This window comes from Carettochelys insculpta, chromosome 29 (assembly GCF_033958435.1).
Source record: "Carettochelys insculpta isolate YL-2023 chromosome 29, ASM3395843v1, whole genome shotgun sequence".
Taxonomy (NCBI): Eukaryota; Metazoa; Chordata; order Testudines; family Carettochelyidae; genus Carettochelys; species Carettochelys insculpta.
Window position 1 is genome coordinate 3,606,557 of NC_134165.1, and position 21,078 is coordinate 3,627,634.

The 21,078-nt window shown below is 62.7% G+C and overlaps 1 protein-coding gene across 2 annotated transcripts in view; it reads right to left on the reverse strand.

The window, feature by feature from the left end:
* Positions 1-2,489: 2,489 nt before the first annotated feature.
* Positions 2,490-21,078, reverse strand: part of TUBB4A (tubulin beta 4A class IVa) — a 38,278-nt gene continuing 19,689 nt past the window's right edge. Inside the window, exons 1-4 of one of the 2 annotated variants that reach the window (XM_074979443.1) lie at positions 13,423-13,563; positions 7,617-7,725; positions 6,868-6,978; positions 2,490-4,135 (exon numbers count right to left, since the gene is read on the reverse strand). In XM_074979443.1, the coding sequence (XP_074835544.1) occupies positions 3,078-4,135; positions 6,868-6,978; positions 7,617-7,725; positions 13,423-13,479 (1,335 nt within the window). In that variant the 5' untranslated portion in view covers positions 13,480-13,563 and the 3' untranslated portion in view covers positions 2,490-3,077. Of the gene's footprint in view, positions 4,136-6,867; positions 6,979-7,616; positions 7,726-13,422; positions 13,564-21,078 lie in introns of those variants that run through there. The other variant, XM_074979442.1, reaches the window with a different exon arrangement.

Below are 21,078 nucleotides of genomic sequence, written 5' to 3' on the forward strand. Positions count from 1 at the left end.
CTTCTCTTCGTCAGAAAACTTTCAGCCCATGCAAGGCTCCAGCTGAGATCACAGCTGCTGGGGCGCTGCTCAGACGCACAGTGAGAGCCAGACCCTGCCCCAGCTGAGCGCCAAACCCTGTTGCATCAGGTGCTGCTGCAGATGCCCCATGATACTGATAGACAGCTGCTCTGGCTGGTTTTGCGCTGCCTGAGGGGCCGTGAGCCTTGCTCTTGGGCTCACCCTCTGTTTAAAGGGATGCCACCATGTTCCTTTGGGCTACAATAACTGCCCAAAAATTTACAGCCTAGCTGGACTCATGCGGCAGGCCCAGGAGCCCAGCCTGACCCTCAAAGCAAGGCACGTCAGAGGCCCTGATCTCATTGGGGGTACTGGGCAGTGCCCAGGGAAGCCTGGCCCTAGGACAGCCCAGGTCCTGGGACAGTCCCTTGGCCTCTGGAGGCAGGGTAGCAGCACCACCCTGCTGGCAGAGACCAGGCACCGCCCGAAGCAAACTGCAGAGAACTGCGTCCACCTGCTGGCACACAGCAGCCCAGCCAGCCAAGCTTGCACCTCAAGTTGGCTCTCCAGGCCCTGCTGCGGCTAGACGAGGACTAGCACATCCTCCCACCGGGGGGCGCCGGCAGCCCCCTTCACTTGCCCCCAGCAGTCCAGTGGGGCAGCCAAAGAGGCTGTGGCAGCAGCAGCTCTGCCAGTGCGTGGCCCTTGCAGGGCAAGGGGGGCCCAGGAGATAAGTGGAGTGGAACCCCGACTGGCAGCTGGCAGGAATGGAGCATTTCTAGGGTGCAGCACCCAGACCTTGCTGAGCTGCCAGGCAGACATGGGGCCTGCAAGCCCAGCAGGGGTCCTGGGAGGAGGAAAAACAAAAAGAACAAATCAGTGCAATGACCCAGCCAGAGTGGGCAGGGGAGGGAACCAGCCCTGGAAGCCAGACACGCTCTGAGCCTTTGCAGCTGGCTGGCACGCAGGCCCCTGCCACCCCCATCTCTCCTGCTCCACCATGGGGCTAGCCAGGCACCTGCCCGTTTCACTGCCCGTGCCTAGTGGCAAGAGATTCTGCCCTGCCAGCAGCCCAGGGGGAGTGCAACTCAGGGGGCACTGAAGCCTGGAGTGAGGTCAGGTGCCACCTAACCCCTTGCTGCACCCCATACCTGTGGGGCTCTGCCATGACCGCAGGGGGGTGATCTATTGGTTAAGGCCCACAGCTGCTTGCTCTGCCAGGCTCCCCTGACAGCAGCCGGGGGTGATATCTGCCTCCTCTTACAATGGTGTTTGAGCACCTAAGAGAACATGGTTCAATTAGGGGGTGCTGCATGGGGGAGGGGTAGCTCAGTGGTTTGAGCATCAGCCTGCTAACCCCAGTGTTGAGAGCTCACTCCTCGAGGGGGCTAGCTGGTTAGATTAAAGAAGGGCTGGTGCTTGGTCCTACCAAGAGGGCAGGGGACTGGACTCGACCTCCCAAGGTCCCTTCCCCATCCATGAGATGGACGGTAGCTCAGACTCAGGGGTAATGGGGGTGGGAGGGTGGATTTGAGCCTGTGGCCTTAGCTCCAGCCACTTTCTGCCCTCCAGCACAGAGGTTCAGGGAGTTGGTGGCACAGCTGCCAGAGGAGTGGGGCTCTTACCACACCCAGGGCTGGTAAACTGCACTCCAGCTGGGTGCCTGCTGAACAGAACAGTTAGCAGGTCAGTCTGCATCCTGCAGCTCCTGGGGGGTGGGAAGGGCAGCTGTGGGTGCAAGGGGCTGTAAAATAGAGTGTGGCAAACCACAGCTGGGCTGCCTCTGAGACCTTGCTGTGGACAAATCAGCATATTCCCAATGAAAATGGACATTCTGACACCCAAACAGTGCTGGTTATTTATGGGTTTATAGCAGGGGGAGTGTGCATGTCTGGGAAGCAACCTGCAGTCCAGCAGGGATTTGGGTGCAGCCCACAGGACATTGTGTTTACAGTTGCCCCCACACAGTTTGCCAGAGGGCTTGTGGCAGCTTAGTTTCGTTCCTACAGGTATCGCTGAAGGGACAGACGCATAAAGCAAAGCCCCAGTAAGGGAGCATCCTCTTACTGGCCTGTAACTTGGAGTATGGTTCAACAGGCACATCCAGCAAGTTCTAGGCACAACCCTTTTGTGGCCCCAGGAGGAAAGCAGGCCACTCCTACGGCCCACTCGCTAGTCTGGGCTGCCCATTTCCGTTACGCATGGTCACAGCCACTCAGTCCTCATTTTTTGCCATCCATGTGGGGAATAAATTTTGTTCTGAGATGCACAGGTGTGCACCACCTACAGAAACCCAGCCCGCCGGTGCTCTGCTCATGAGCTGGGTGGCCCCTCTATGCTGTGCGCTTAGGTGAACAGTGCCTCAGTTGTGTTGTGTGGTCAAAAATAGCTCCCCCCCAGCCAAGTTTCCTGCAAGCAACCACAAATAGGAGCACCTTTGCAGGGCAGGGGGAGAGAGAAAGAAAGAGACACACCCCAGCACACTGGTGTGTAGTATTATTCAATATTTTATTGTGGAAACACACAGCCGGACTGCTTCAAGAGCAGAAAGATTGGGGGGCGGGGAGGGGAGGGGAAAGATTCCCCCCCAGAGATTTAATTCCTCCCCCTGCCCCTTCCCTCAGAACCAGGCCCTGAGTTCCATGATCCTCTAGTTTTCAGTATAAGCTCAGCACAACCACCACAAAAAACAAAACCACCACAAAAACGACAGACTTAGCGCACACTCTTCTCTAGAAATAAAGAGAAAAACCACACGACTGTACAGGACACAAAGACAATGCACTGTGGGAGAGCTGTGTTTCTGGAGGGGCAGGAGCAGGGGGATGAAAAAGGAAGGGACTAAATGTTTTTACCTAGACCTATTACCACCTGCTGCCGGCCCCGAACAAGGCCGGAAATTCTCCCACCTTGAACTTCCCCATCCAGTAGGGGCAGGGTTGGCATTAAGCAGGTGTTGGCTTCCAGCTGGGTGGAGAACGTTCCAGCCTACGCCGGCAGGGGCAACGTGGTCCGTTGGTTCAGTAGGACAGGCAGACACAAGGCGCGTGTGTCGGGGACAGGAGGAGCGGGAGGGTCTATGCCACTTCTTCCTCTGCTTCCTCTTCAAACTCGCCTTCCTCGGCCGTGGCGTCCTGGTACTGCTGGTACTCGGAGACCAGGTCGTTCATGTTGCTCTCAGCCTCGGTGAACTCCATCTCGTCCATGCCCTCGCCGGTGTACCAGTGCAGGAAGGCCTTGCGGCGGAACATGGCGGTGAACTGCTCCGAGATGCGTTTGAAGAGCTCCTGGATGGCCGTGCTGTTGCCGATGAAGGTGGCGGCCATCTTGAGCCCGCGGGGTGGGATGTCGCACACGGCCGTCTTGACGTTGTTGGGGATCCACTCCACGAAGTAGCTGCTGTTCTTGTTTTGCACGTTCAGCATCTGCTCGTCCACCTCCTTCATGGACATGCGCCCGCGGAAGACGGCCGCCACTGTCAGGTAGCGCCCGTGGCGGGGGTCGCAAGCCGCCATCATGTTCTTGGCGTCAAACATCTGCTGGGTCAACTCCGGCACGGTCAGGGCCCGGTACTGCTGGCTGCCGCGGCTGGTCAGGGGGGCAAAGCCGGGCATGAAGAAGTGGAGGCGAGGGAAGGGCACCATGTTGACGGCCAGCTTGCGGAGGTCGGCGTTGAGCTGCCCGGGGAAGCGGAGGCAGGTGGTGACGCCGCTCATGGTGGCCGAGACCAGGTGGTTGAGGTCGCCGTAGGTGGGGGTGGTCAGCTTGAGGGTGCGGAAGCAGATGTCGTAGAGGGCCTCGTTGTCGATGCAGTAGGTCTCGTCCGTGTTCTCCACCAGCTGGTGGACGGAGAGGGTGGCGTTGTAGGGCTCCACCACTGTGTCCGAGACCTTGGGCGAGGGCACCACGCTGAAGGTGTTCATGATGCGGTCGGGGTACTCCTCCCGGATCTTGCTGATCAGCAGCGTGCCCATGCCCGAGCCGGTGCCGCCGCCCAGCGAGTGGGTCAGCTGGAAGCCCTGCAGGCAGTCGCAGCTCTCCGCCTCCTTCCTCACCACGTCCAGCACCGAGTCCACCAGCTCGGCCCCCTCCGTGTAGTGCCCCTTGGCCCAGTTGTTACCAGCTCCGCTCTGACCTAGGCAATGAGAGGAGGGGGTAGGGTCCAGTTACATCCCAGGTTCCACCCTCCACCAAGCCAACCCTAGACAGAAGGGCCCTGTACCCTTTGAAGGCCTGTGCGTTGAGTTTCAGTTCTCAGCCTTGGAGGCTCTTTGGTTGATCCCAGGACTGATGGCAGCCGAACTTGACACACCTGGGGAGCTCATTGTGCGCCCACACACACCAGACACAGGTGGCCCTTTCAGCAGGGCACCAAGGAGAGGTTTTGCCAGGGGTAGGCACAGGGGATGCAGATTGGAGGTGGTGGGGGGGCCACATAACACCCCCATCTGGGACTGCAGCCTCACAACCGCACACCAGCTTCTCCAGCCAAAACTGACTCCGGGGCTTCAACTGGCGCATCCCAAAGGTCCAAATCAGAGAGCACCAAGCACCCACCCCCTGGGGCACCAACCCCTTCCAGGTGCCACCAAGGCTGGGCCTGCAGAAACAGGGCTGACAGGCAGCGCCCATTCTCTGCTCAGGGCCTGGTCCCCTGCTCTAACATACGGATATGCTGCTCCAAGAGCCTGCTCTCTCATGGGGGGCTGGGAGTGGGGCGTGCCCACGCAGCAAACCCTGCAGCTTTCAGATCCTGCACCATCTGCTCCCACCCGGACACTGGCAAAAACCCCAAGCTGAACGACTCAGCCAAGGCCCTGGGGCTCTCCAGTTACTTCCTGAAGATGCAGATGCGGGGGTGGGGTAGTTTAATTAACATGCCTTGCCCAGTAATTAAAAGCAATAAACCAAGTGCCCTGTGCTGCTTCTGCAAGATCCACCCCACCCAGAGCCTTGTTCTCCTGGGTTCTCAGAAAACAGCTTCTTCCCCGGAGTCCAGGCTCACTGCCTTCCCCGCAGCTGCCACTCACCACTAGGCCGCACTGCTCCCCACAGAGTCCCCCTGCTCGAGCCCACCCTCCTGCCACTGGACCCCCCAGAACTGGGGAGAGGGCCCAGGAATCCTGACTCCCCCAGGCAAAGCTCCGAGGCTCTGCAGCCCTGGACCCCCGGCTCTGTGCAGCCGGCGGGAAGGGACCTGGGGACTGCAGAAATGGAATGGGACATTGGTTCTCTCTGCTCTCCTGGGGGGGGGGGGGGGGGGACACAGACGGGGACACCCCAAGTGCCACCTGTCCAAGCACCCACCCCATCGTCGCCCCCTTCCGGGTGAGAAGGGGACAGGGAGAGCAGGACGAGCGGGCCCCTCCAGCTGGGAGAAGACAGGAATAAACTGCACTCCCCAACCCCGCTCCCCTCCAGCCTTGGGGGGACGGCCAGCTCCCCTGCAGGGCCAGGGCATTCCCGTACGCCCGAGGGTGGGGGCGAGGCACCTACGGCTGCAGGGCAGAGCTGGCCCACGGCTGCCCCAGAAACGGGGGGCTCACACCACTGCAAGGGGAGGGCAGAAGGAGCCCTGATGCATGGGGCCCGATCCAGCCCGCACAGGGGAGGGGAGCACCTAAAGGGAAGTGATCTGTGCCCCTCACTTCTATTGGCTGAATCGCAGCCAACGGGAGAGGTGGCGGGTGATGACGGGGGGTGGGGGGGGGGGCAGAGCCACAAGGAGATGTGTCTCCCTCCCACCCCCTCCAGGGTGCCACTTAGGTGCTAGTGTCCCCTTTCCCTGCCCCCGCCAGTCCAGGCCCCCCCTTGCCCATCCACCCCCCCACATCTCCTGTTCCAGACCCCACACCTGCATCCAGACCCTCAGCCCCAACCGCTCCACTGGAACCCCCTCCTGCGCCCTGCACCCCTTGGTTTTGGGCCCACCCAATGGGGCCGTTGGCCACTGGGGTGGGGGGTGCGGCAAGGCAGGAGGGGGCGGCCTGTGAAATATGGGGCCCAGAGCAGCTGCCCCTCCCCTGCCCCCCTGCTAGCTGCAGGCCTGGCCGCACCCCAGAGCTGTGGGGGGCCCCCCAAAACCTACCACCCCAGTCCTCTAGGCAGTGGGGTGGGGCTTGAGGGTAAGGAGGTGAAGGTCTTGTTCCTGCCCGCGGCCCATGTCGGGGGGGGGAGGGGGGGGGGGGCTCCTCACTGGCACATGGCCTGGGACTGATTTTTCTGTGGGACGGCAGCTCCCCCTGGCCCCCAAAAGTAACCCACCCCCCGCTCCAGCGACTGCCCCGGCCCAATGGCAGCAAAGCTGCAGACAGAGCTGCTGGGGTGGGGGGTGGGGGGCAACATGCTGGGGGGCTTCAGCTCTTCCCGCACTGCCGGGGATGGAGCTGTCCTGCCCCAGACCCTCCTGGGGAATGGCCCCAGGCCTGGCAGGACCCAGGGCAGCTTGGGGCACCAGCAGGGACCTGCCACAGGGGTCAGGTCCCGTTGCCAACGGTGGGTGTGGAGCTGGAAGGGGGTGATGGGGCCCCAGGGCTCTCAGTTCCATAGCTTGGCTTCCCGCTGCTGGTGTGTGGTGGGGGGCAGTGCCACGCATCCTCCCCCCAAGTGACATGGCTGGGAGCTGGGGGAGCAGTGCAGGCTGGGCTGGGTCACTGCTCCCCACTGTCCCCCTGTGAAGAGCAGGGAGGACACTGACAGCTGCTCCTGGCCCCGGGGCCCCCTTGAAACACATTGCGGGGGGCGGGGAAGGAAGAGGGGTGCAGGGGATGAGGGAGTTGCCCTGGGTGCCACACCCCCTTGGGGGCAGCCCTGGCTGGAGATCTGCCCCTCCCAACCACACCACCCCCTCGGCGCTGTCCGCCTTACCGAAAACAAAGTTGTCAGGCCTGAAGATCTGCCCAAAAGGCCCGGATCGGACGGAGTCCATGGTCCCGGGCTCCAGGTCCACCAGGACTGCCCTGGGCACATACTTCCCGCCTGGAGGGGAGAGAGACAGGAAGCTTTCAGATGCTGGGCAGCGTCCCTGCGGGCGGCTTTGGGATCTGCCCTGGGCGCTATTAGCTGCCAGGTGGGCTAAGCCTGGCCTGAGACCCAGAACTGGTGGCGGGGGGAGGGAAGAAGGGGTTCCCTCTTCTCCCCCAGAGAAGGCGCACGTGCTCCTGCCCACATGCCGTCCCCCGGCCAGAGCTGCTGCTCCCAGCGTTTTGCAAGCTGGACCAGCTCCCCAGAAGGGCCCAGGCAAAGCACCGGCCACACGTCAGAGGCTCCTGAAGTGCGTCAAGAAGTGTGCTCCACGAAACCTCCTGGAGCAGCGCCAGGAGAGGAAACGAGCGCTCCCCGAGCCATGGCAGCAGAGAGAACCCAGGAATCCTGCCTCTCAGCCCCCTGCCACAAAAGCCACCGGCCCCTACTCCCATCCCAAAGCTGGGGATAGGACACCGGAGAAATCCCAGCTCCCTGGTCCACCCACTAGGCTGCACTGCCCACCAGGCCACCTCCTTCCCAGTGTGGCATTAGCAAACGAACAAGCCTGACAGCTTTAGGCACCATCTGGGAAGGGGAAAGATCCCTCCAGACCCACCACCTACAGCAGGGACCACCCCCAGGCTCTGTACCTGAAGCCTCATTGTAGTAAACGTTGATTCTCTCCAGCTGCAGGTCGCTGTCTCCATGGTAGGTACCGGTGGGGTCTATGCCATGCTCATCACTGATGACTTCCCAGAACTGCAGGGGGAAAGAAGAAACCCAAAGCTCAAACCTAGCCCTGGCTGGGCTGGGCGGATTTCTCTGCAGCTCAGCATTTGCAACACCCAGACTCATAGCCCACTAGAAGCAGATGGGACCTCGAGTGGTCATCAAGTCCAGGCTTGTGCCCTCACAGCAGGGCCAAGCACCGACTTCGGACCATCGCCCTTAGGCGTCCGTCTAACCTGCGCCAGCGACGGAGATTCCACAACCTCCCCAGGAAATTTATTCCAGTGTTTAACCAGCCTGACAATCAGGAGGTTTTTCCTAATGTCCAACCTAAACCTCCCTGGCTGCAGCTTAAGCCCATTGCTCCTCATCTGGTCCTCAGAGGCCGAGGGGAACAAGTTTTCTCCCTCTTCCTTATAATCCTCTTTGAGGTACCTGAAAACTGCTGTCATGTCCCCTTTCAGTCTTCTCTTTCCTAAGCTAAGCCAGCCCAGTTCTTTCAGCCTTCCCTCACAGCTCATGTTCTCTAGACCTTTGATCATTCTTGTTGCTCTTCTCTGGACCCTCTCCAATTTCTCCACATCTTTCTTGAAAGGTGGTCCCCAGAATTGGACACGATACTCCACCTACAACCTAACGAGCGCCGAGGAGAGCGGAAGAAGGGCTTCTTGTGGTTGCCCTCAACACTCCTGTTAATGCAGCCCAGAGTCACATTTACTTTCTTTTTTTTTTGGCAACAGCACCACAACATTGACTCATATTTAGCTTGTGGTCCACCATGACTCCTAAATCCCTCTCTGCGGTACTCTTTCCTAGACAGTCACTTCACACATCCAAGGGAGGAGGGGGGGGGGGGGGGGAAATGATAGCTCAGTGGTTTGAGCATCAGCCTGCTAAACCCAGGGTTGTGAACTCAATCCTTGAGGAGACCATTTAGGGATTGGGGCAAACAGATGCCTGGGATGGTGCTTGGCAAGTGAGTGGACTAGGTGACCTCCCAAGGTTCCTTCCAGTTCTAGGAGATGTGTATCTCCAATCATCATTCATTATTCCCATCCTGTACATAAGAAGCTAACATGTCACAAAGGAGATGAACTTCCTGACCTCTGATGGGTGTGTGTGCCCTGAAGCATGATGATTAAACCAATTCTATCCCTGGCTAAGTCAGCTTGATAGCTGCTGTGCAACCTTCTCCAGGCAGGGGGAGAACTAGGTATCTGTCCCCGCCCTTCTCCCCAAAGTTGTTAGCATCCACTGGTTCCAGAGACTTTTGGAAAACTGACCCAGGGCCTGGGTCTAAGCTGCCTTCCCCTGTTGTATCTGCTTTCAGTTGTCACTGCAGCTTAGCAGGGGAGACAGCCATGTCATTTATTTATTGAGCTCTCATCTGAGCTAGGCTAACTGCAGCTGGCATTTGTGCCAGTTTGAGGGATGCTGGCAGTTTTAGTCTCAACATCTGCTGGCTGGGGTGACAGTGTATGTGGAAGGGGCAGAAATTGGCTCACCCCATTTTCCTAAGACAAGTGGCTGACATTTAAAATTGCAGAAGCGCAAGCACACATACATCCAGCCTCAAAACACAAGCTAGAATGGACACAGCAGATGGGGAAACTGAGGCAGGGAGCTTGAAGGGCCCAGTGCTCATGCAAACTCCAGCTGGGCAAGAGAATTTCCTGCCCCTTGTGGCTAGACTGGGAGACCTCAGACCAGAGCTGAAGCCAGATCATGCTAATCCGAGCCTGTTCGGTGGCACCGGATGCCTGGGTTAAACACTTCTGAAGCCCGGGGGTGGACTTGCTCTGTCACAGCTCAATCTGTCAACCAGGGCAACAGCTTTTAACTGGCTGACTCCTTCTCCCACCCACCCACAATAAGGGGATCAACCCACCAGTGATCCCTGTCACCTGAGTGCTTGGGCATGCCCAGGAGAGATTCAGGTGCTGCCCACGTAATGGGCCATGCACCCACACCAGCCATAGAAATGCTGGCTGCACACCCCCATGCGCTGGCGCAGGTAACAAAATTTATTCCACCCCGGGTGGAAAACATCGAGGGGGAAACTCGCAGCCCACTTACACTCCCACACAGAACCGGGGGAGGAGAGGCCTGGAGGACCCAGGAGTCCTGGCTTCTCCCCCTCTAGAATGCTTCCAAGACAAGGACACAGGGGCCCCACTCCCGTTCCGCAGCCATGAAACCAGGTTCCTCCCAGTTAGAGAGCGCAGAACCCAGGAACCCCAATTCTCAGGCCTCACCCCTTATGGAGCTGAAATTGGAACCCAGCCGGCCTCACCCCCCCTCCTCCAGGGCACGGGGGTGGGAGAGCAGGCGAGGTTAAGACCCCAGGAGTCCTGCCTCCCAGCTGCTCCTGCCCCGACAGCTCACGCCCGCGCACCCGGGGCACCAGGTGAGACTGCAACCGTGAAGTGAGCCTGGACGTAACCCGGCGCCATTGCCCGGCGGAGAACCTGCCACGCCGCAGCCCCGCTGGCGGCCGGCCAGCTCGGTCCCTGCCATTCTGCAGCGCGGCTCTAAAATGGAGCTGCGGCAGGTCCCTCGCCTCTGCCAGCCGCACCCTCTGCGGCAGCCGCCGGTGGGTCTATTTATATCCGGTGCAGGCTAGGAAGGAAGTGAGGGCGGGAGGGGGCAGGGCAGGGAACCTGGTGAGGCAGAACCGGGGGGGTGGGGGGAGCAGACACGTTCCACCCCCTTCAAAAATAAAAGCCTCTAGGGCAGCTGGTACACCCGTTTCCCACTTACCACACACCCCCTCTATGCTGCAGGAAGGGGTCCCCCCCACCCGGCTTCCAGAGTTAGCAACAGAATCCAAGCAGCCCCCCCTCCCACTAAAGTGCAGACTACAACCCACACTTGGGGGAGCTGCCCGAGTCAGGGAAGGGGGAAACTGTCCCTGACCATCTCCCTCCTGAAGGGCAAACATTGCCGGGGTCTCAGAGCCCTGCTGGTTGAAAGTGGGGCACAAAGAAGGAGCTGGAGCCAAGCTTTGCCTAGAACCGGGGCGCATGGGGCCTAGCTCCCTGCTGGGATACAGGGCTGCAGAGGGCCTGGCGGGGGCTGCCAAGAATCCCCCCCAAACCAAGGGAGCAACGCGAGCCAGTCAGCTAAGATCAGTCTCCATCCCCCACCCAGGTTCCACCCAACACCAGCGGGGATCCAAAAATAACACCCCCCCCCCCACGCAGATTCTCCGCCTGCACCCCCCCCCATGCTGGACAGGTTGGGCTTTTTAAAAGAGACAGGCAATCAAACAGGGGGAGGGGCCACCCCCTTTCCACAAGCTGCAGGGCGGTTTCATGCCCAGCTTTGTTCTGGCTGTGGGAGGCACGTGGGAACCAGCGCCTGGGCCCTATTACCATACAGGGCCTGGCTTCCAGCACAGAACCCCCCCAGCCCGGCCTTCTGCATGGACTCGCCCATCCCCCAGCGAAGGTGGGGGGCAGGGCAAACATTGGCGTAAGACCCCCAGCAGCTCACACCCCTTTCCCCCCCAGCATTTGCTTTTGTTGTTTTCATAAGCTTTGACCTGCTTCAATGTTGGGGGAGGGGACCACAAACCTCAGTTGGGGTCGAGTAAATCCCTTCAGATCCCGGTGGAGTTGGTGGGCATCTGGGACAGGGCAATACAGGGGGGCTGGATCCCCCCAGGCACCCCCAGCAGCTGGGGGGAGGGGCACCCGACAGGCAAGCAGGGCAATGACAGGCTTTTGGGCTGCCCCTGCAGACCAGGTGAGGAGGAGGGTGATCCTAGGACACCCCAGTGCAGGCTGAGTAACCTGCTTCCCTCCCCCCCCAGCCCCTTCCACAGGGAGCAGGCCAAGTCCGCCCCGCCCCGCCCCACCCCCGCCGGCTTGGCACGATCCGGGCCCAATGCACCACCTCTGGCAGCTAAGCAGCATCCAGCAGCCAGGCCAGCCAGCAGCGAAGCCGGCAACAAGAAACGCAGGGCCCAGACCACTCACAGCTCTAAACACCAGCCTTATCCGAGGCCGGGGGGTGGGGGGCAACCTCCCTGTTTGCCAGGGTCACTCCCCCGAGCCAGAGCCACCATCTCCAGGCAGCGTTCCAGCCCAGCTCGGTGGCCTTTGTTCCCTTTGCTCCAGAACCCGGAAAGCAGCCGGGGAAGCTGCCCTTGGAGCTGTGCGGTGGCAGGTGACTTATTCTGGGTGGAGAGATTTCACCCCCGGTTTGCCACGCTGATGCAATGCCAGGCAGGCGAGCCAGCAACTCAGCGGATAGCGTCCCCCCCCCCGCCCTCCGGTGCATGCCGGGAAGGCCCCCGCCTAAGCGCAGCTTCAGGATCCGTCATGCAGCTACTGCGCTGGGAGACAGGGTGCTGAGCACGGCCAGCCGTGTGGCTGTGGGGAGATCCAGGCAGCCCAGGGCCAGGAGGGGTTCTCCAGCCCGGAAGCCCTCCACAAGTGCAGCCCTGCTGGGGTGTTCCTGCCCCAATGCTCAGTGCCAGGGCTGTCCCACCCCAAAGCCAGCAGCCTTGCAAAAAGCCAGGTGCCCTCCACCACTAGCCACTAAACAGGTCCAGCAGCTGCTCCACTTGCCAGCAGGATCAGAGCTGGGCTCCAAGCCCCCCGGGGGCGGCCAGCAAGGATGTGGGGGCTGCAGAGCTTTAACACCCCTGTCCCTGGCGGGATGGGCCCAGAGACAAGTGGAACAAGCAGCCAACCTGGTCCAGGACCCTGGAACTGAGCCAATTAAACAGGTGCATCCTGGCCACCCAGAGGCAGCTCTGCCCTCCGAGCTCCCTTCCACTCCAGCCAACTGGGCCCATAAGAGAAATGGGCCTTTCCAGCCCCTGCCAACGTGGGTAGGGATCCGGGGGGCGGGAGGGGGCGCCTGTCTGCAGAGCGCTGGGGCGGATGCGCAGCACGCCAGTGGTGGGGGTTTACATGGGTGGTGCACCCACACCTGGGTGCAGGAAATAAAATTCATTCTGCCCCAGGGTGATAAAATATGGGGGGGGGCCACAGCCACCACCTGTGTCAGGCATCAGCCTGCAACTGACCCGACAGGGGAGGGGGACAGCACAGGCAGCCCCACCCCAGCTGCCCAGCTTCTCCCCCAAACCGGGCTGGGTGAGGGGGTTGCTCTGGCACCCAAGGGAGCAGCTCTGCCGTGTTCTCGCCTGGACTGGATCCCGAGCCCCGCACCCCGGCGGGGCCTGACTCACACGTGGGCCGGTGACTCACCGCGGGGAGCAGGAGGAGCCAGACAGATCCAGCACCCCCTCTCCCCCCCCCCCCCACCCACCCCCGCAGCGGGTCAGTCCCGGGCTAAGGCCGCTGCAGACCCCGCCCCGCCCCGCGCCCTCCGCGAGGGGGGCGCTGCAGTTCGCCCCGGGAGGGGCGGCAGCTGATTCTCCCCCCCCCCCCACGTGGGTCCGCAGCAATTTCAGGGACGGGAACGGGGGGAGCCAGCACTGCTCCCCCCCGCCCCCTCCACGGCAGCAGGCAGGGGCGGGCGCGGACGAGCCTGGGGTGGGTAAAGGGGGCCCCCCGCCAGCCCCCCCGACTGCGGGCAGCAATACAACGCAGCCGAGCAGCGCCACCCCCCAGCAGGGCTCTGGGGCGCATTGGGGCGGGAAAGAAAATCACAGCCCAGAATAAGGGGCGGGGGGGGCAGAGCCGCCCCGGCAGCTTCAGGGCGGAGACCCCGGGGCCCCTCCCAGCCCCCTCGGGGCCCCCCCGCCCTGACCTTGGCCCCGATCTGGTTGCCGCATTGCCCGGCCTGGAGGTGCACAATCTCCCGCATGGTCGCGTCGCGTCTCGCCCCAACTGCGGCTTCTCCCCTCGGCCTTAAGCGGCTCGCGTGCGCCTTTAAAGGGAGCCGGGGGCGGGCGGAGCCGCGGCGCGCTGTGCGCATGGGCCGGAGCGGCGGCCGGGCTGCTCCCCCTCCCGGGGGCGTGGCGCACCTCCGTGCGAGGGGCTGCACCCCATTGCACCGAGCGCCCGCGCCCCCGGCCCCAATGCACCGAGGGGCTGCACCCCACTGCACCGAGCGCCCCCGCCCCCCAGACACCCCGGCCCCAATGCACCGAGCGCCCCCGCCCCTGAGACACCCCGGCCCCACTGCACCGAGCGCACCTGCCCCCGAGACACCCCGGTCCCCCAGACATCCCTGCCCCAGTGCACCGAGCGCCCCCAACCCCCCAGACACCCCGGCTCCAATGCACTGAGTGCCCCCAACCCCCAGACACCCCGGTCCCCCAGACACCTCTGCCCCAATGCACTGAGAGCCCCCAAGACACCCCAGCCCCAATGCACCGAGCGCCCGCGACCCCGAGACACCTTGGCCCCAATGCACTGAGCGCCCCTGCCACCCAGACACCCCGGCCTCACTGCACTGAGCGCCCCCGCCCCCCGAGACACCCCGGCCCCACTGCACCGAGCGCCCCCGCTCCCCAGACACCCTGGCCCCAATGCACCGAGCACCCCCGTCCCCGAGACACCCCGGCTCCAATGCACCGAGCGCCCCCGCCCCCCGAGACACCCCGGCCCCACTGCACCGAGCGCCTCCGCTCCCCAGACACCCTGGCCCCAATGCACCGAGCGCCCCTGCCCCCGAGACACTCCGGTCCCCCAGACATCCCTGCCCCAGGGCACCGAGCACCCCCAACCCCCCAGACACCCCGGCTCCAATGCACTGAGTGCCCCCAACCCCCAGACACCCCGGTGCCCCAGACACCTCTGCCCCAATGCACTGAGAGCCCCCAAGACACCCCAGCCCCAATGCACCGAGCGCCCGAGACACCTTGGCCCCAATGCACTGAGCGCCCCTGCCCCCCAGACACCCTGGCCCCAATGCACCGAGCGTCTGTGCCCCCGAGACACCCCGGCCCCACTGCACTGAGCGCCCCCGCCCCCCGAGACACCCTGGCCCCAATGCACCGAGCACCCCCATCCCCGAGACACCCCGGCTCCAATGCACCGAGCGCCTTTGCCCCCCAGACACCCCGGCCCCAATGCACCGAGCACCCCCGTCCTTGAGGCACCCTGGCTCCAATGCACCAAGCGCCCCCAATCCCCAGACACCCCAGCCCCCCAGACACCCCGCCCCAATGCACCGAGTGCCCCCACCCTGTTGACACCCCTGCCCCAATGCACCGAGAGCCCCCGAGACACCCTTGCTCCAATGCACCGAGCTGGTGTTACTGCAGGACAGTAGGAAACACCTGTGGCCTAGCCAGGGGAATAAATCCTCCCAGGCCCCACTTCTGCGCAAGGGCTGAGCTGGAAAACCGGGTGCCCAGCAGGGGAGATGGGGAGCTGCAGCATAACAGGCCTGGCTGGGGAAGAGGCAAACTGAACCCAAAGCCGTGTTCCCTGTAAGCCGAGCGCTGGGGCAGCCACCCAGGAGTCGGGTGCCGCCCAGCTGATCAGCAAAGCGCTGACGGTGGGCCACACACAATTCCAGGGGTGGTGCTTCTCTGCACATGCCACGGTGCACAGGAAAAAAAATTATTCTGCACATGGACAGCAAGTGAGTGAACTCTGGGCAAAGGTACCAGGTTTCCCTGAGCAGTGTGCGCTGGAGGAAAGTGATACGCTGCAGGGGAACAGCCCCAGACCCCTGGGCTTCCCGCCCACGTGAGCCCACCAGAAAATCCACAGCTCCTTCACCTTCAGGGCTGCCAGGGTAGATCAACCCAGAAACGGGCTCAGCTGGGTCTGGGTCCGGCCCCTGCTACTGCAGGTCCCAGCCCAGGTTCGCCTAAATCAGCCTCGCCAGGGGATGGGGGAAGGACCTGGCACCTTAGAGGAGAGAGGCCCCAGATCCACCCCTGGCCACCAGCCAGCCACTTCCCCAGCTCAGCATGCCCAGCGCCCCCTTCCAGTCACGACCCCCCAGGGCATGCTGGGAATTGCCCTACCCACCATGCCTGGTATCCGGGTGGTCTGTTCACTCCCACATGCATGATGGGAACCTCTCACCACAGCCCAGCCCCACACGGTCTGCCCCCAACTCTCCCTCCAGCCCTGACCTCCCAGCCCAGCCCCACACGGCCTGCCCCCAACCCTCCTTCCAGCCCCGACCTCCCAGCCCAGCCCCTCCCTTGCCCATGCCCGCTTCCAGCGTCTTCTCCCCACTGTTCTCCCCAGCTCCCCATGTACTCAGGCCTCCCCTGCTTTCTGCCTCCCCCTCCCTCTGGACCTTTCTCCTCCCCCTTTTCCCTGCTTCCCCCGCCCCTGGCGCTCTCCTGTGTGCCCTTTGCTCTCATTTACCCCCTGTGCCAAGCTGGCTCTGGGAGCTCAGGGTGCAGGCTACACTCTGTGCCGCCCCGGCTCGGGGGCGCGTGTTGGGGGGGCAGGCAGGGAGAGGGGACCCCGGGGGATTTTAGGGTGGGGAGCACAGGGGAAGACACTGGCTGCTCCCCACCAATTGTCTCAGGGCTGGGACACATCTACATCTCCTGAGTGGTTGGCCTGGGCCATGCAGCTCTGCAACTCCATGGCATGTTTGGCCGGTTGTCCTGGAGGCCTCACCAGGCACAGAGGGACCATCCGGGCCTCCTGCCTCAGCAGGTCTGGCCAGGGAAGCCCGTACAGATGCCAGGTGGGGTCAGGGCCAAGGCGCCCTCTAATTTTTGCCAGCCCCCCCCAAGCGGAATAAATTTAGTTCTGTGCACAGAGGCCTGGGCAGATGTGCACCACCCTAGCACCATGGTGCCAGGCGCTGCCCAGCTCCAGGCCCAGATCTGGAGCTCCCCGTTGCGCCAGGGACAGCAGACACCCGGACTGAGATCAGGGCCCCTCCTGTGCCAGGAGCTGGACACACACCGACACCCTAGCCCAGCCCTGCTCTGGGGATGCCAGAATGGCCTGGGGCCAATGACCCACTCACAAGTCTGGCCAGCTGCTTTGCCTCCAATGGTCCCAGCAGCACCAGGTCTGACAGCCAGAGCGGCTGGGTTCAGCCCTGCTTGAGGGGATGGGGTGGAGAGCAGCCCCCCCACGAGTCTATTGTCTGGGTGAGTTATTTCTGTTTCTACCCACAAGCATCTGGGCCTGGGCTAGGAAGACGTGATGGGCAGGGGAGGGGAAGGGAGGTGGTGGCCACCCCCTGGGCTGAGCCCGCCTGCATTCGGTGCACCTTCAGCTGACGGGTTTACCCTGGGACGGGGCCTCTCGCCCCCTTGGGGGGGCCTTGAGCTGTCAGGACACCCTGGGCTGATCAGAGCCTTTTGTCCAGGCAGGAGCTCACTTATTAAGACTGGGAGGTTCTCAAAGCGACTTCACGATTACTTAATGTTAATTATTGTTGATTAATGGCGTAGTAATAGTAATTAGGGAGGGCCACTCCCCAGACACCACAAACAGCAGGACAGGGCTTGTCTGCACAAGCCAGGCACTGGGCTCATCTCTTTTAACTCAACTCTCTCTCAGCTTCCACACTGTGGCCGCTGCTGGCTGCTTCCCAGCCCCTGCCCATGTGGCTACTGGCCTTTGTTGCCCCCTGGCCTGGGTAGCGCCCAGCGTTCCTGCTGTTTTTTGCCCCTCACTGTGCAGAATAAATTTTCTTCTGCGCGCTGAAGCCTGCATGGACGTGCGCCACCACACGATACACCCAATGGCCACAGTGGGTGCTCTGCTAATTGGCCCGGGGGGAACCTGACTCCCTCTTGGGTGGCCACCCCAACGCTCTGCTTACAGGGAGGCTGGTGTGCCCTCAGCTCAGGTTAGTACGGTCCCAGCCTGTCCCAGTCCCAGAGCTCCAGGGAGCATCCGGGCCCCCCACCTCCCCTGGCCCTGGAGAGCTGCATTCGGTACAGCCCCCAGCCTCCCCAGGTCCTGCCTGCCAGCTGGACCCCCCCCAGGTAGGTAACCCCCGCTTCCCTGCAGCTGAGCTGCTGGACCCAGCACTGCTCAGAACGGGCCCTGTACCAGGAAGACAGACAGCGCAGAGTCCCAGCCTCCCTGCCCCACAGCAGGCCGAGGACGGGGGGATGCTGGTGGACCATGGGCCGGACCAGATGAGGCTGTTTGCGGGGCACTGCCCTCCCCTGCCCTTGGAGCCGTGGAGCCGGGTAGATTAGCCAGGTCGAGCTGTGTGTCTAGAGAAGGCTGGACGGAGGTATGCCCAGGCAGACAGACGCCCTTGCCCCAGAAGCCCTCCTCTAGCTGGCAGTGCCCATCACCGTGGCATCGGAGCCTGTTGCCCTCTGTGGACTGGTCCCTTGTGGCCAAGTCCCACTCCCCAGGCCTGGGAACAGGGGGCGGATGGGGGCCGGGCTGGGAGCCAGCTGCATTTGCTGTGTCCTGGGGCCCTCTAGTGGCAGGGGAGAGGTTCGGCCTGCAGGGAGGCCAGCCCCAGAGCACTGGGGTGGTGGGGGGTGTATGGAGGGGAGGCCCCACAGATGGGGGGTCCCCAGAAGGCTTCCAGCCCCCCGCAGCCCCAGTTGCTGCTGAAGAGCTGCAAGCGAGGCAGACTGTGCCCGCCCCGAGGCTGTGCTGCAGGGAGTCAGGGGCTGTTCCTGCAGTGTCGGGGCTGGGCCCGGGCCCTGTCACCCAGCCAGGAGGCTCAGAGCCCTGGAAAGGGGCTGGCTGCTGGGATGAGCACAGCATTTAAACTGCTGAGGACCCAGGGAGGAGTCTGGGCCTCCCCTGGCTGTCCAGGGAACGAGCGCCCCAGCCCCAGCCCTGGCCCCAGGTGATACCTGAGCCCCGCGGTCGGGGAACTGGAGCCTCCTTTGGGGTATTTTTAGGGCTGAGCCGTCCTGCCTCCACCTCCATCCGGCCGGTTGCAGGCCAGGCATGACCCGACCCCCCCACGCCCAGTTACCTGTGTCCTATCACCTCTGGGGCAGATGCCGGCTCCACCTGACAGAAAGCCGGGGGGACTGGGGGGGCAGGGAGTGGGGCGAGGGCAGGATGTTAGTGCGGGGGGGGGGGCATCCCCAGCTGCAGTACCGCTTGCAGCCACAAGGTGGCGCTTTAGACCGTGCTAATTTCTTCCGCCAGCGGCAAGCCTGCAGGGTGACCCCCCAACTCCTCCTTCCCCCCCATTCCCCCCCTTTTTGTTTGCTTGGGCCAGTTCCTGTCAGCTCAGGGCCCCAGGACCAGCCAGGTCTGTCCCTGCAGGGAGAGGAGTCCCCCACATAGATCCACATACTTGGGGGAGGGTAGATCTCCATTACACACTAGCACTACGGGGGCTATGACACAGAGCTGGGTAGGGCGGTACCCATCCAGCAGGGGCCGGTGAGGCACAAGTGTGGGACTGTGAGAGCCCAGCGCCTCCCAACTGGCCCCCCAGCCTGCATCACAGAGCCCCCTACCGCTGCACTAGGGTGAGGGATGCCTGTTCAGAGGCCCCTACTGGCTCGCCATGGCTGGTCTGGGGGTGCGGCAGCCCCTCCCTGGTGCTAGAACCCTCCCCTCCCGGCGCTGACTTTGAGCCCACCCAGGGTCTGGGGAAAGCCCCTGTTTAGAGCTGCCCACTGGGCCTGTCTCAGGGCTGCACTGAAGGGGTGGACGGCTTCAAGTGCGGGTACATCCGGGGTAAGGTGCGAATCACCCCCCCTTTCCAGACATGGGCACAGCCCCCCTCCAGCTGAGCCAAATACCCCTTCTTCCCAATGCACCGCCCTGCCCCCACTCACCCAGGGGCCCCATGCAAAGGGGGATCAAAAGGGGGGTCTGCAGCATGCCCCCCCTTTCTGCTGCCTCTCCCCCCCGCCGCTAGCTCTGGGCCTGGCAATGCTCCCCAACGGGGAGAGCGCCCCCTGTTGAGCCCTCTGTGCCCCCAACACCACCCTGACTGCCAGGAGAGCACCCCCCCGCCATAACCTCCCCACGGAGCCCTGGCTCTTAGCACTGGCCCCCTCCATCATCCCCGCACACAGCTTCTTGTGCAATGTGAATGCAAAGGCCGGCCCCGGGAGGGGCACACAGCACTGGCCCCGAAATGCAGGGAACAAATCCAGCTCCCCTCCCATCCTGGAAGGCAGGCAGGCTGACCCCCACCAGCCCTCTCCCTGAATCCAAACACGTTGGCTGTTAGTGTTCTGCCGGCCAGGCAGGACACACCCTGCAGTCCCCCCAGAACTGCCAGGCTGTGGCAGTAGAGCTGGGGCTGAGCCCGGCTCTCTGAACCAGCACTCTCACGCTGCTGTCGGCTTGTCTGGTCCCAGCCTGCTCTGTCTGGCGCATCTGAATCCTGGCCGGAAGACGCAGCTGACGTGATCTGAACTCTGGCCCTGCAGAAGGGAGGGCAGGGAATACCCCAGCCTATCCCCTTGGGCGGTGTTGCAGTGGTCTGTTACCCGCTGCTGTGCCCCACCCCAGAGGTGGCTGCATTTCAGCGCCGGAAGCACCTTTCCTATGCAGCATTGCGGGGTGGCTGAGAAACAACTGGCTCACCCCACCCCAGAAGTGGGCGCATTCAAGCAGGGCTGCGCCTGTTAGCGTTGGGGCTCCACCAGCTGCAAGAAGTGCCCCCAGGGCAAGGCAGAGGGGCTCCCTCCGCCCCTACCCAATGCCATAGACTCCCTCCAGGCCTGGCTCCCAGCCAGGCTGGGAAGAGACTGTTCCCATTCCGAGCCAGCAAGTTACACAATGAGATAAACAACCAGGAAATTAACATCCAGATGGGGGTGGGCACACACGCACGCCCAGTACGGCTGCATCGGGTGCCTGCCAGCACTGAGCCTCCGAGGGGGCTGCTGCCAGGGCAGGTTGGGGCTCCGTTCCCAGGCCTCCACCCTCAGCCATTTGCAGGTTGGTGCCTTTCTCCCAGGGCAAGCCCAGGCTGGTCCCATAGAGCTGAGAGGGTGGGGCCATCTCAGCCACCTGGTGCACCGGGGAGTCAAGCCTGGGAGCTGGCAAAGGTGTGCCTCAGAACCCAGGGCCTTAAGCTACAGGTGTCACACTACAGGTCAGGCTGTCCCTGCTCTAACCATTAGCCCCCACTCCCTTTCCAGGGCTGGGGCTAGAACCCAGGCCCCCTGGCTCCAAGCCACTCTGTGCTAACCACTAGATGCTGCTCCCCTGGCAGAGGCTGGGGCTGGAACACAGGTATCCTGGCTCTCAGCTCTAACCACTAGACTCCATTCCCTTCCCAGATCTGAGGCGCTAACCCAGGTGCCATACCGCTCCATGCTCCAACCATAAACCTCACTGCACTGCAGGCATTCTGGCTCTAACCACCACACTCCACTCTCCTCCCAGGGCTGGGGCTAGAACCCAGGCACCCCGTTTCCAAGTCCAGCGCCTTTCTTGCAGGCCTTTGCTCTGTGCAGGACTGTGGGGGGAAGCTCAGAAGGTGGCACTGTCCTTTCACAATCTGCTGAGCCCCAGCACCCCAGCAGGGCCCTAGCTGCAGGGAGCAGGATGAGGCCCAGGGATTGAGCTT